The 14,941-nt window shown below is 42.4% G+C and overlaps 1 protein-coding gene across 1 annotated transcript; it reads left to right on the top strand.

Moving 5' to 3' along the window:
• Window positions 1-8,105: 8,105 nt before the first annotated feature.
• On the top strand, window positions 8,106-14,021 carry DAZAP2 (DAZ associated protein 2). The gene is made up of 4 exons (XM_014060599.2): window positions 8,106-8,327; window positions 10,828-10,949; window positions 11,616-11,858; window positions 12,531-14,021. The coding sequence occupies exons 1-4, from the start codon at window positions 8,315-8,317 to the stop codon at window positions 12,657-12,659; spliced, it is 507 nt and encodes a 168-aa protein (XP_013916074.1). The 5' UTR covers window positions 8,106-8,314; the 3' UTR covers window positions 12,660-14,021.
• Window positions 14,022-14,941: the final 920 nt, after the last annotated feature.

Consider the following 14,941-nt stretch of genomic DNA (forward strand, 5'->3'; position numbering starts at 1 on the left):
GGCACCGTTCAAGATGCTTTTCACTTGGAAGGATTAGGTGGTGACATCATCGTTGCTTTGGAGGATGCCCTTGGGGCAGTGGTGGGATTCAAATAATTTAACAACTGGTTCTCTTCCCTAATGACCAGCTGGGTAAGTATGGCTCGGTAGTCATGTGACCGTGTGGCCATGGCCAACTCAACGTCACTCACGTTGTGTGCTTTGCCTTAGCTGTTACAATGTAATAAGGGTTAACTGGAGAGGCAGTTTTTGTAAGCAGGGCAATAAAGATTAGGCTAGAACAATGGTTCTCAACCTGTGGCTCACAACCCCTTTGGGGGTTGAACGACCCTTTAACAGGGGTCACCTAAGACCATCCACCTCCACTGGCATCGCCCATGCTCAGGAGCGCGTGCTGAAGCGGCAGGTGCATGAAGAGCGCCAGGTGGTGAAGCAGCCTCCTCCCAGCTCCAGGCGCAACCTAGAAGCCGCTCCGCCCGGTCAGGAAAAGGCTGAGGCGCTGAAGGAGGAGAGAGATGGGTTCTTCTGGGTGGCGGATCAGCTTCGTCTCCAACGGACATCCATAGTGAGCGTGGTCAGTGGTGCCGCTTCAGCACAGCTGTCTGCACAGAGGCTTGAAGGCGCCCGGAGAGCAGAAGTCTGGCGGGGCAATCGGGCCACCCGCTTCAGCCAGCAGGACGGGCTCTCGCCCAGGCAGGTGCATGCTGGGATTCAAGACGCCTTGGGCCTGGATGCTGCCTTTGCCGCTCTCGGTTGTGTCCTGGGGGCTAAACTGAGCCCAGAGGCTTTTTGGCCCCCGGGAAGGGCTGGCAGGAGAGGCCGGAGGGAAGGACAGGCCCCGCCCACCCATTCCTTCCATCCCGAGGAATTCCACTCAGGACAGAAGCACAGTTCGATGTAGCTTAAGCCTCCATTTAAAATCCCATTTAAAGGGCAACTTCTTAATCTGTGTTAAAGAAAGAGAGAAAGAAAGAAAGAAGAAAGAAAGAAAGAAAGAAAGAAAGAAGAAAAGGGAGGGAGGAATGGAAGGAAGGAAAGAAAGAAAAAAGGGAGGGGGAATGGAAAGAAAGAAAGAAGAAAAGAGGGGGGAATGGGAAGAAAGAAAGAAAAAAAAGAAAAGGAGGGGAAATGGAAAGAAAGAAAGAAGAAAAGGGGGGAGGAATGGAAAGAAAGAAAAGAAAAGGGAGGGAGGAATGGAAAGAAAGAAGAAAAGGGAAGGAGGAATGGAAAGAAATAAAGAAAAGAAAGGAAAAGAGGGAGGAATGGAAAGAAAGAAAGAAAAAGAAAGAAGAAAAGGGGAGAGGAATGGAAAGAAAGAAAAAAAGAAAGAAGAAAAGGGGAGAGGAATGGAAAGAAAGAAGAAAAGGGGGGAATGGAAAGAAAGAAAGAAGAAAAGGGAGGGAGGAATGGAAAGAAAGAAAAAGAAAACTGGGTAGGTGGGGGGGGCAGAATGTAAAAAAAGTAAACTTAATAAAGTGAAACTTATGTAAACCACGAACTGCTGCTGGAGGCAGGCAGGGAGATTGTTTTATCCTGGAAAATCCCAGCCTGGCTGATCTTCTCCCAAACCAATATTGGCAGATTAATCACTATGCTTTAATTATGTTCAATTTGTAATAATGAAAATACATCCTGCATATCAGATATTTACATTACAATTCATAACAGTAGCAAATTACAGTTATGAAGTAGCAACAAAAATAATTTTATGGTTGGGAGTCACCACAACATGAGGAACTGCATTAAAGGGTCGTGGCATTGGGAAGGTTGAGAACCACTGGGCTAGAAGCAACACCAGAATGTTTCCTTCCTGCCTTCCTTACAGGATTAACTTTGAAAACTGGGAAAAAAACAAAATGAGATTTCTTCCAATAACCAGTTCTCTGAACTGCTTAGAAAGTTAACAACCGGTTCTCCTGAATAGGTGTGAACTGGCTGAACCCCACCACTGCCATGGGGGCTCCTTTCATGTCCCCGTCACAGAGCTGGAGCAAGTGACGGGAGTCACCTCACCATGCTGCAGCATTTGGGACTTGAACACTGGCTTATTAACCTCCAACCCAGCATCCTAACCAGAGGTGGGTTGCTCCTGGTTCAGCCCAGATCAGGCGAACCAGTAGTAGCGGCAGTGGGAGGCACTGCCCACCCGCCCAAACGCTTCTGTGCATGCGCGCGAGTGCACGGGAGCACGCCTGAACCAGTAGTAAAAAAAAAATGGCAATCCACCACTGATTCTAACCATGCGAGCCACTGTGCTCTAAGTGCAATGAATGAAGAGTAAACATTCCTTTAGGTTTTTCAACAATCTTGCCTAGCATACAGCTGTGACTTCCTAGTGCTCTCTCGTCCAAATATTAATACCTGCTTAATACTTGAGTCAAAGGAAAATCAACTATATGTTGACATCTGCTGAGGTTTTATAACAATCATTTAAGCCTAATATTGTAACACGTAATACTATAATGTATTCCTCAGTTAGGTGACAGTGCAGTGCACACTTATTTTCATACAAAACTGAGCCAGTGGGGTCTAGCTTCTGAGTAATTTATTTAGGTTTATGCTATGAGCCAGAGTCTGCAGTAAAAATCAGAGTGAATCAATGTGCTTGTGGGAGATCTTATCTACTTCTTTGTTTTATCTTAAAGTGAGGAAAATGTTTTAAATCTCCCTTCAGCAAAGCTATTAAGGTGACATATAGCAAAATATAAAACATTTCTTTTTTAAAAAAAATCAATGAAAAATCAATAGGGAACAGGCCAACAATTCTAATGAAATAAAAAATGTCTTATCCAGATAATCCTAGAATAATATCATGCATGCTATTTTGAGGAGGATATGAGTAACAGAAAAAACCCTCCTCTTTTAACTACCGGTAGACCTATATACTTTAAATATTTGAAGGTGTCAGAGAGGTGAACAGAACATTTCTATGCTGAACAGATTGTTTCTATGGTGAACAGAACATTTGCGCAGATGAATCTTGAATTTTATAGTGCCAGTGCTTGAAACGGTGGGGTAAACTAGATTGGAAGACAATGACATTGATGAAAAACTGGTGAAGTATGCAGTATCCATTCTGTATACTTACTCCTATGTAACTGCTATAGTAAGTTGTACTGTAATATGCTTCAAAAGCTGCTCTAGGTGTAATACATTAAACGTAAAGGTTCCCTTCGCACATATGTGCTAGTTGTTCCCGACTCTAGGGGGCGGTGCTCATCTCCATTTCAAAGCCAAAGAGCCAGTTCTGTCCGATGACGTCTCCGTGGTCATGTGGCCAGCATGACTAAATGCCGAAGGTGCATGGAACGCTGTTACCTTCCCATCAAAGGTGGTTCCTATTTTTCCACTTGCATTTTTACATGTTTTCAAACTGCTAGGTTGGCAGAAGCTGGGACAAGTAACAGGAGCTCACTCCTTTAGCACTAGGGATTCGAACTGCCGATCTTTCTGATCTGCAAGCTCAGTGTCTTAGCTACTGAGCCATCGTGTTCCTAGTGTAATACTTTACAGAAATCTAATTTCATTCCTCAGAAAAACAAATTGCATATTAGCATTACTTTTTTTCTTAATGAAAAAGTCATGCCAGAGTTTTTTACCAGCCTCAAATCATGGCTATTCAAACTTCATTTTATTAGTGTGGATCCCTGAAACAAACACTTCTGGGGTTTTAAGCATTGAGTGAACCTGGGACCGTTGGACGAATTTACAGCATTGGGGTTTGAAAAACTCAGTACAGCCATCTGCTGGATGAGAGAAGCCAAGGAGGGTAGCAAACATCAGTTGGGTTTTGGAAAAGAAATGGAAAGCTTCGAAGAATGAATATGAAGGGCTGCTTGGATTGAAAAGCTGATCATCGTTCTCAGGGTAAGTACTTTGCAAGAAAATATTTGCAAGTAACCAGAAACCTTGGAATAAGTCTGCCTACCTCTAGGAAGTAGTCAAGAGCATGCAGAACTTTTCAGCTATGATAAAATCAGCGAGGTTAGACTTTAAAGTAACTATCATTATTAGCTAAGGCTGATGCTAAAATAGTAATGTGAGAAAGCATGCTTTTGATGTTAAAGAACAGTATTCTCTAGTGCAAATTTATAGCTTTCTGGCTTAATTAAACTTGAAGCCTATGTGCAAGGTCTTCCATTGATCTCATATGCATGAATTTGGACATGTATGCAGTTCTTCAACTGGGAAAGTAACTCCTGAGAATTTCTTATTTGATTTTTATCTCCCTGAGAATTGTTATTTTGCAAAAAAAAAAAAAAAAGAGAGAGAGAGAGAGAGAGAGAGAACCAAATTGATTTGTATTAATCAATATATGAAAATAGCTTCTTAATGTATGATGTATTGCCAACAGGCCACACAGGGTTGATATATATATATATGATTCCTTATTGGTTTTAGAATCAATATAACACCAAGACCTATTTACATCATAATAAGCCATAATGTGATTTACTGGGTTTTGGCTTAGCACAATATAAGAAACGTACTATTATGGCTCATTCAGCATGCTGAGATTAAATTAAACAAAGTCTCAGGGGAATGTGCTGATTTGCACTTGTAATTTTGTCCCACTCAAGCATATCCTATCCCAGTGGTATTAAACTCGTAGCTCATGGGCCGAATGTGTCACGTGCTGGCCACCCCCACCTCCGTTTGGGTGAAGGGGGAGGGGAAAGTTGCGATACGTCACACGATGATGTGTCATTGCAAGTTTGACACCCCTGTCCTAGCCCCGATTCCATCAGTGCTGGATTACAACTACAGTTATTCATAATTGGCATAATTAATGGGAGTTGCAATGTAACATACTGTAACCTGAAGGCGCCAGGTAAAAGAAGGCTGATTTGCTGCAATATAGATAATTGTGCAGTATTTTGGAAGTAAAGTATTTTCTGATCTTGGGAATCTTTGCCTATGGTGGCCTCAAAAGAGCCGTTAAATTTCTTCCTCATTCTTGGTAGGACACATAAGTTGGTAATCATTAATAACTGTTTATCCTTCCCCTTCAGGTCTTACTATAACCCAACACAAGAGGCTTCCGTCCGGAGAGGTGTTTGAAGCGACTTGGTTCTTGGGACTGGTTGACGGGCAGTTGTGGTGCTAGTTTCACCATTCCCATGATGAGACTGATGTGAATGTTGTTCTCCCCGCCGTAGATGATGTGAATGTTGTTCTCCCCGCCGTAGACCTTGATGTAGCCTATGGCTGCTATTGCCTTTGTTGTGGCGATAGGCAAGACAGGGACGTATTTGTGCTGGACGGGATCACTTTGGAGACAACTCAGGGGGGCATGCCACATTTGCCATTCTTGCTTCCATTGGTTGTGCTGTTTGTCACTGGACCACATGAAACATAGGTAGCTTTGATGGTTTTCTCTGACAAGGAATAAATAAAACATCTGCTGGATGTTTTCCAGGATGGCTATGAAGTGATTGAGCATACTGAGCAGACTGTTGTTGAGGTCAGGCCCTGTGAGCAGCACTTTGTTCAGAGAGGGGCCTTGGGATTGCACGCTGGTATCGAAAACTGCTCGAGCTTGGCCTGGCTCTTGTGGCTGGTACTTTCTAAAGAATGGTAGGTACCAACATTCTTCATCATTTCTCAGAGGTGGAGCGAGTTCTACATGTCCGTTCTGGACTGTCTGGTCTAGGAACTCCACAAAATGAGCTTTCATGTTTATGATTTGTCTCAGATTGAAGAGGCGAGAGAGAGGTTGCTCATGGTTATTTGGACACTGTTGCTTTGGTATGCAAAAAGGTATTGGAGCCATCCAATTCTTAGTGGCCTCCTGTTGGAATTCCTTGACCATGAGCCTCAGAAATTCTTTGTTCTCTAACGACAAGGTCAAGTCGTTGTCTTCTTTGCTGGTCTGGAACACTGTTGCTCCTAAAACTGGCTTGAGTAAGGAAGTCGTGAAGTGTTCTTGGCATGGTTTCAACTGAGGTGCTCTCCTATTACTAAGAATGGAGGTCGTGAAGACACTCTCCTGGGTTGGGACCCGTAGCCTTTATATGCACACTGTTCCAAAGATGACCTAACCAAGTCTTGTCTTCTGGGCGAATGGGGCATCCATTGGGCCCTCGACTACTTCCTGTGGAAGAAAGGCTGTGGAGGCGTCTGCTCCCAGCAGGAGCAGGATTTTGGCTTCAGGATCTGGGGGGGGAGGGGAAGCGATTGGCTATGTGTTTCAGGTGAGGTATGTTGTTCGCTAACTCTGGTGTTGCAATCTGGTTGTGATCGTTTGGTAGGTCGTCCCATTCTAGTAATGGCGGCAATGGGAATTGTGCGCTTCCGTCTAATGCTTCTATGCAGAATCCATTGACTTCCCTCCCCACCATGCGCTGGGACTCAGTGCATTCTGATATTGCGAATTCTATCTCTTCGCTTTGGACGTCGAAGAGATCAAAAAATGCTGACCTTGCTAATGACCCGGTGCTTTGCCCGTCCAGAATTACGTACATCTTCACGGCCTGTTCTGGGTGTGTCACAGGATAGACTTTGGCTAGGCAGATCTTATGGCATGTGCGAGGGGTGGAGGAACCACCATATACTGCGATACACCTGACACTTACAACTGTGTTAGCTTCTGGGTGCGTTTCAGCGTCTTGTGGAGAATTATTGTTCGGAGGACGGTCAGTCGTTGGCCGATGCGTCACCGTGGAGTTTGGATGCAGGGCCCAGGGTGTCTGTTACCAAAGGCGGAAAAAACTCCCAATGCATCACATGACACCGCCATGATGGCAGGAGTAGGACACCCCTGCAGTAAGGGCAATGAAACAGCAATATGTCTTTGACCTTATTGGATCCTCAGACAGAACAACCTTGTTTAAGGTGACCTGCGTTTTCCTAGAGAAAGAAGACTTTCTGTCTACAAGGCCGGATGGTGGCATTTGCACAGCATCTGCGGGATAAAATCATTCACAACCATTCCAAGTTGGATGCCAACTTTGATACAGGTCCAGGGGAGATGATAAGGTAGAGTCTTGATTGATTATCTGGGAACAGTTTGATCCTGTCAGACCTGAGGAAGTGGACCAGATGCTTAGAACAGTGAGCTAGCTACCTGCTCTTTAGATCCATGTCCCCATGCTAGTTAAGGCTGCCCAAAAGGTGTTGTACGTTTGGATCTTAATGATGGCTAATTATTCCTTGAAAGAGGGTTTTGGAACAAAGCAGCATTGGTTTGCCCTCCTCTTCAAGAAGCCATCACTGGATCCTACTACACTGAACAATTTTTGTCCAGTATTGTGAAGAAGGAAGCATCTTTAGAGCCCTGGATGAAGCAAATTATCTGGATTTCCTTTCAGTTGGGATTTAGGCCTGGACTTGGGATGCACTTGAGAAATTTTGGCCTCAATTGTGTTTGTAAGTCGAAGACTACCTGTACTATAATGGACTGTACGAGGTGCCTGCCCTTGAAGGCTATTTGGAAGCATCAGCTGGTGCAGAATGTGGCTGCACAGATATATGTGTCCCTAAGGGGGTACACGATACCTCAGTTCCAGAGTTTGCTTCCAGGTGCAATTCAAGGTGCTGGTTTTGACCTTTAGAGTCCTACATGTCAGGGGCCACAGTATTTGAGGGATCCTCTTTTCCCAATTGCATATATCTGTCCCACCAAGTCAGGCAGGAAGGGTATGCTGTGGGTCCTGTCATTCCCCCTTCCAAGTGAGGTTAGCTCATCTCTGAAAACCTTGAGAAAGGTCTTTAAAACCTGAATTTTTTTTGGGGGGGGGGCTGCAAGATGGCTGCATGTTAAGTGATGTTTGTTCTTTTTTTATCTCGGGTTTTATATTTCACTGCTTTCTTTATGTGTTTATTTTATTTGTTTTTAGGTTGTTATGGAGTTAACAGTTGCTGTAAACGGCCCAGAATCATGTATTTGTGAGATGGACGGCTATATAAATATGCTAAATAAACACATGAATGTAATTGTGTAAACATGAAAGGATAGGTAACAACTCGTAAGGCTGTATGTTTTTTTTTCCGCTCTCGGCACAAAACACGTAGAACAGCTCCTTCAACTCCCGCCCTCCGCCCACTGCATAAAGAGCGCCACGCCCCCTCGCCTCTGTAGCCCCACCCCTTGACACAGCCGGTCGTTTTTTTTTTCTGTTCCGTTCCTCGCGGCAGCGCTGCGGCGTGACGTCACGCGCTGTAACGTAACCCCTTTCATCAGGGCTGCAGCGACAACAACAAGGAAGTGTTGAGCGAAGAGGGTCGCCGCCGTTGCTAAAGCTAACGAGTCGCCTGAACCTTTCGTAGTCGGGTGAACCGTCGTTCTCGTTCATTCGTTTGCAGCGCCGCCATCATGAACAGCAAAGGCAAGAGGCTGATTTCCTCCTCCTCCTTCCTCTTCTCCCCTCCCCCCGCACAACCCCACCCAACCGCCTCACCTTTAGCAGGGTCGCTGCTCCTTTAAGGCTATCGCCGCAGTGTTGTTATGTGCGGGCCTAGTCAATGACTGGCGGCAGCCCTGACCAATAGAAAGCCGGGCGAAGTGGAGGGTGGAAGGCAATGGGGGAAGGGCTCAGGTTAGGTGGCTATGACGTAACCTTCCTTGGCAGGTTGTTAACCCTTTGGCTGCTGCCGTCGGAACGGGTGGTTAGTGGGCCAAAAGAGCCCTCTCCTTTCCACGGATTCCGAGATGCTCGCTGGAAACCCGCGAGTCGGGAGGGCACCGTAGGGTGAAAGGTTTTTAATGGGGGGCACCGTTTCCCTGGGAATGGAGCCCCTAGTGCCACATGCACGTGAAAACACATTTGGGAGAAGGGTAGAATTTGCGGGGGAGCTTTGGGAGGTGGGGTGGATCGCAGCTTTGACAAGTAGGAAATCCTTTGAAGTCGGAGCTTTTGCGATGGGAGCTCCACTTTTGGCACCGGACCGCAATGGGCAGGCATGGGGCCTAATACCGCTATGCTCCCTGCCTGTTAGTTCTGAAAAGGATTTAGATGCCAAAAGTTCTTCTGCGGTTCCACAACTGATAAGTCAACCATTCTTCTTCTGTATACACAATTCCCTGATGTTACATTTGGGATGCTTTGAAATTTACACACAACCCCCAGGGGTCAAGGGGGGCATCATTTGCTCCTATCATAAGGGTGGCTCTGTCTGATAACATTCCTTATTTCCTTTGCAAATTTAAATAACAGAGGCCAGGGTGGACAGAGGGTGGATGGAATGATAACTAAAGAGAAATTGATCCTCAGGGAGGGGTTTGTTCCATACCAAGAGTGTGCCCTCTGCCCCTAGAGTAAAATGGGAAATGAATGAACAATGAACCACAGAATGCAGAAACAAATGGCAAAATTGCAAGAAAGGTTTGCATTCGTTTCTCCTTTTGCTCCTTATTAGGTGTTGCCCTGCATTTAATTCATTACTTCCTGGATGAGAGTTGTAATTTGGTTGACAGGTCCTAAAAGGAAGGAATACAAGTGGATCATCCCTGGATAGTTCAGGGCATGTAAGAGTTGGTTAAAACAGTACGCCAATAGTCTGGTCCTTTTCAGGAAGCAAACCTGACCAGATTTAGGGTTGCATTTGAATTGGTGGTATATCCAAGCTTACAGTTTTACTTCCCATGAAATTAAAAAAAAAATAGAACTGATTTCGTAGGTTTCATAGTTCAAACATTGCTCTAAATGGGATAGCCTGCATCTGTTTAAATCCAGCACATTCCAAAATGAAATGTGTACAGTTTGATACTTTTCTTAAAATATGCATTGTGGCAGTATAAGCTATTGAGAATAAAAGTACAAAACGTTGATTAAAAAATTCTGAGTAATCTTAAAGCATTATGGCCTCTTGAATTGCTCAGAATATGAACTATTTGGCCTGAAATGACTCTGAGTCACAAAGCTTATTAAATAGTTCATAGTAAATGGGGTTACCCCAGCAGAATTCATTTAGCTTATAAATTGTTATAAATTGATGTTATTAACTTTATATGTCATTTACTTATTTCTCATTGCTTCCTATGGCTTTTTTCAGTACATTATTGCTTAATTGCTACCTACCTACCGAATATCAGTTCAACTCCTTTAAACCACAAAACAGTCTGACTACTTGAGCATACCATCCAAATGAAAGCTATATGCTCAGGGATGGGCAACCTAATGAGTGATCCCACATAAAATTTCAAGTATAGGAAACTGGAGAGTAATGTTTAGTTTCTTGTAAAATCTAGCTCCTTATAGCTGAATCCGGCCTATGGTTCCTTTGATTGTGTTTGTGGCAGGCCAGAATGAGGCATTTGAACAGTTTTAACTACTTTGGTAACAGCAAAAGATAGTCAGTTTATTTGTGGGTGAGTGCTGGTGGTAGAACCCTAAAATCTGGGTAAAGGTGCTTTTTGTGCAGTACTATATATATTGGAAGAAATACCCATGCACCCTTACAACTATCAAGCAAGCAACTCATTGGTTTTGCTTGCTTGTTAGTTAAATCAATGGATTTAAAATAGATTTGGTATCCAATGGAGAGAATGGTTAAGCAATTAATTTCTTCTGAAAAATATTTATGGTGCCCATGAGATGGCACTGTCCATTTAAAAATACAATTGTAAAAACACAATTATTGACTACCTTTGTTCTTAGTGGGAAAGCTGGTTTGAATGATATCACTTGGATCTCATCGCAGAAGTTTTGCATATTAAAGAACAAAAACACCCGTTTGGCTCTTTTGCTGTTCAGATATAATTTTTTGAAGCCTTTTCTTTCTTTCAGATAAAGCTACCAAAGGACGTTTTTTTCTTTATTTCATAAACTTCCAGGTCCTTTTACAGGAAAGACAATTGTCCTGACATTGATTAATTTCTTCTCTTAGGTCAATACCCTACACAGCCTTCCTATCCAGTTCAATCTCCTGGTAACCCGTCTGTGTTCCCACAGACCATACAACTTCCTCAGGCTCCACCTTATTCTGATGCCCCTCCTGCCTATTCAGAAGTATGTACTCCAATCACTTTCTGTTGTAAGAAATAAGATAAGATTTTCTGGATCAGATCAAAAACATCTTTTCACTTATTAAAATGACAACTGTGATTGATAATTGATGAACAAGATAGATTACTGTCATACCATCTGATTTAGTGACAAGAATTTTCTCTAAGTGGTTTCCAATTATTTTGGAGGTAGTTTTGCCAAATGTTTACATTGTTTGAGTTGTGATTTCATCATATGCAAATTATAGATCTGCCCTGAGCTCGTCATTATAAACCAGGGTCAGCATGATGATCAAGATACCAATTGATGCCAAAAGCAGAAGTATGTAACTTCAGCTTTAGTTGAATGTAAATGAAAAGAAAATTTTATACTGAACCTCTTTCACTTTCCAAACTGCAGCATCTGGCACTTAAGATCAGTTGTGGCCTTTGGTTCAGATACTCTTTTAAGGCAAAAGTTTTACGGGGCAAAGGACAAATGAGAGAAAGTTATAAAACTTGTATGTCCTGTTGTGAACTTCCCAGAGACATCTAGCCATTTATTTATTTACAGAAGCTTATTTCCATTATCAGTGGCAAAACATCTTCCTAAGTAGAACAAAAACTTTGAGAAGGAAAATTTCTAAGTATATAGCCATAAGGAATGCTTTATGTGTTCTTTCTTCCTCAGCTGTACCGCCCAAGTTTTGTACATCCTGGAGCTGCCACTGTACCTACCATGTCTGCAGCTTATCCTGGTGCTTCACTGTACCTTCCTATGGCTCAATCTGTAGCTATGGGGCCAATGGGCTCTTCAGTTCCAGTGGCTTTTTATCCTGTTGGCCCTGTCTATCCTCCTGGATCTGCTGTACTTGTGGAAGGTGGCTTTGATGCTGGAGCAAGGTTTGCAACTAATGCTCCTGGCAATATCCCTGTAAGTAGGCACAGAATATTGTATTTGCTATCTGTGATAGAGGATTATGAAAGCAGTCCCCCTCCCTATCTTTCATGGTAATAATGGTATATTATCAAGATGCAAATGAAATCATTTCCCCTCTATATTTCACAATTGTAAATGCAAAGTATCTGCAAGGATTTTAAAGATTTTCAGCCTCAGGTATTAATGTGATATAAACTGTGGGATGAGACAGGGAAAAGGCTTGCGAGGGTCCAGTGTCACTTATGCTATTATCACTGTAGACATTAGTGAGAATGATAACAACATAAATAAATTTCCTTGAACTCAAGGTGACACTGGAGCTTTTCTAAGGATGCTGTGATCTTCTTGTAGTTATTTCACCTTTATTGAGGAATTACCCTTCTGAAAGAATAGCCTTCTTGATTTGCAAACCTAACTCATCTACAGAATTGTCAGGGGGCAAGTTAAAAAAAAAATCCTAGCCTGTTATAATTTAGTCACCCAACTATACAGTTCGGGAGTGGGGGGGAAGAATCTAGTTAGTGTAACTCGTGCATCTTGGAAGCCATGCAAGAAGCTTGCGATTTTTGCAGCCCAGCCTGGCAGCCTCTGTCGAGTCTGTGGTCTGCACTTTGTTAGCCTTGTCATATGGCATCCCTCTAATATGTTGCTGTTGTTCTCTTTCAGCCTCCTCCTCCTGGCTGTCCTCCCAATGCAGCCCAGCTGGCTGTCATGCAGGGTGCCAATGTGCTAGTGACGCAACGGAAGGGCAACTTCTTCATGGGGGGCTCCGATGGTGGCTACACCATCTGGTGAAGGAAGGGGGGGGGCTACATTGGTGTAAAGGAATGACATCACATACTGTCAGCACTTCTCACAATGTAACCGCTTTAGTCGTATTAACCTGGAGTTGCAATTTAGACACATGATGATGCGGGGTGTCTTCCTGGTGCCCTGACCCTTCAGGCACTTTTTCTTTTTTTTTTTAAAAAAAGCAAATTTTAAAATACAAAACCATGCAATGGTAGGAGTGCCTCTCTTAAACCTTGGGGGTTAAATTGTGAAATGAATGTGAGCTAAGCTATCCCTCAGATTTCCCTTTAGTTCCACCAGAGAGTGCTTTTCACTGCAGCTCTCTTTCTCTGTGTCTGGCTTTTATTAATCAACTATATATAAAAATGGGGTTGGGGTTGGGGATGAGAAATGGTTGGGGGAGGGAGGAACAGAAGTTGGAAGAAAACTGGCTTCCACGTATCAAACGTACCAAGCTTGCAGATCAGATATACCTGTTGCCAATGACTAGGGCTAAGACCCATCTTTCCTTTTCCTTAGAATCAATGGTGCTGGGGAGAAAGATAGTCAGACATAATGTTTTTTTTGGGGGGGGGGCATCTGTGCTAGATGCCTATTGGAAGAGTATGATGGGGGGGGGCTCAGTTTTCCATTTCAGAACCCCTTGGTTGGTTCCTTCTACTCACCTTTGCTCTCTGTTCCTTTGCTAGGAAAGTATGCAGCTAGAGCGATGTCCCAGGATGTCCTTTTTTATATATTCTTAAGTGATCTTGGACTCCTTTGCACATTAAAAATCTAACTGAAGCCATGTTTTGGTGCCAGAAATACAACATTTCATTAAATGCTTCCTGTATGTTTCAACAAACAAAACAAAAGAGCTTAAAATGAAACCATTTTTTAAAAAAAGGGTGTGGGGGAGGGAAGCAACCCAGTGTCGTAATAACAAAAACTCTTTAAGTGGAATGTTATTCAGGCTAGAGAGACAAAAAAAAAGTCTGGTAGATCAATCAGTGTGCAAGTTTGCTGGATTGATGGGGTTGTTTTGTTTTTGTTTTTTTAGACGCAAACATTTAAAAAAGTGACTTGGGTACAATGAAGTCTTATTAGGATTAAGAAGAATATTTCAGGGATCCTCAATCTTTTGTTGTTGTTGTTGCTTTTGTTTTTATGAATTAAAAAAATTATCAGATTTGGTGAATATATTTTATCTTAATTTTCTGTGTGTTGTATGTGTCATGGTCATCCATACAGCTGACTGTTAATGGAAGGTTGGGATTCTAGGTCTCTCTGTAAACACTGTGGTGCACTTAACTTGTGGACTTTTTATACTAAAAACTAGTAGAATAAAGGCTATTTTGAAAATTTGAATAAAGTGACAAAGTTGAATTTAGCTTCTTAAATTCCTGTCCATTCTAATGCTGCAAGTTTTAAAATCGATTTTGCCTTTGTATCTGTTCCTTTGTTCACTGTGCTGTCAGTGCGAAAAAATATAAATTATATGATATAGGGGATGTTATAAATATTGAACACATTTATCGCTACATATTAATGTTAAGTGCGTCATTAGGAAGCCAGTTAGTATGCTTTTTAAAAAAATTAATGCAAGGCCAGTTAAAATCTCCCCCTTCCCTGAAGCTGCTATTAATCTCAGAAAAAAATTGTCATTAGCAATCATGCATCCTTTCTTTTCTCGGATGACAGCAATGTAGAAAAGATTATTTTCTTTGGGACGGAGTCATGGGAGAGAAAGAGTTAAAACTTTTCCTTTCCACATGCCACAGTTCCAATGGAAATCTTACTCCTGCTTCTGCTGTCAATAAGAATACAGTAAACCAATATTCTTCTAAAAGTGTTTTAAACTGTCTGTAGTCCTGAATGCACTGATATGGAAGTAAATATATTTCACTTTTTTCCAAGTATTTTAAAAGATAGCAATCTATTCCCCCTCCGCTTCTGTCAAGAGCTGCTAAGATATCATATTCTTCCTCTTGCTTTCTCAGCCTTTGACAATATTTGCCCTCATGCAATGCATTACCGTACAAATTATTTCATTATTATTCCTCTTGATATATTGGAAGTTTAGGTATTTCCGTTAGCACATGTTTGAAACTATGAATGTGGATGTTTCTTCACAGAATTATTCTATTATTTATAGAATAAATAAAAAAGCCATTAAGGTATGTGTGAGAAATATTCATATTAAGGTGGTTTCAGCAAAATAACAAGGCAGCTCATTTTTCAGAGCTTTGGAGTTGGTTTGCTTAACTGAAAACAACACCCATAGAGCCATTTCTTGTGACATTAGA

Source organism: Thamnophis sirtalis, unplaced genomic scaffold (genome assembly GCF_051295495.1).
Source record: "Thamnophis sirtalis isolate CommonGarterSnake01/CBP01778 unplaced genomic scaffold, rThaSir2_p1.2 scaffold_3, whole genome shotgun sequence".
Taxonomy (NCBI): Eukaryota; Metazoa; Chordata; class Lepidosauria; order Squamata; family Natricidae; genus Thamnophis; species Thamnophis sirtalis.

Bases quoted from the DNA above. Each gene is read 5' to 3' on its own strand.
- DAZAP2 (XM_014060599.2), top strand. The intron at 10,950-11,615 runs GTATGTACTCCA...TTTCTTCCTCAG, and splicing joins CCCCTCCTGCCTATTCAGAA to CTGTACCGCCCAAGTTTTGT. The intron at 11,859-12,530 runs GTAAGTAGGCAC...GTTCTCTTTCAG, and splicing joins ATGCTCCTGGCAATATCCCT to CCTCCTCCTCCTGGCTGTCC.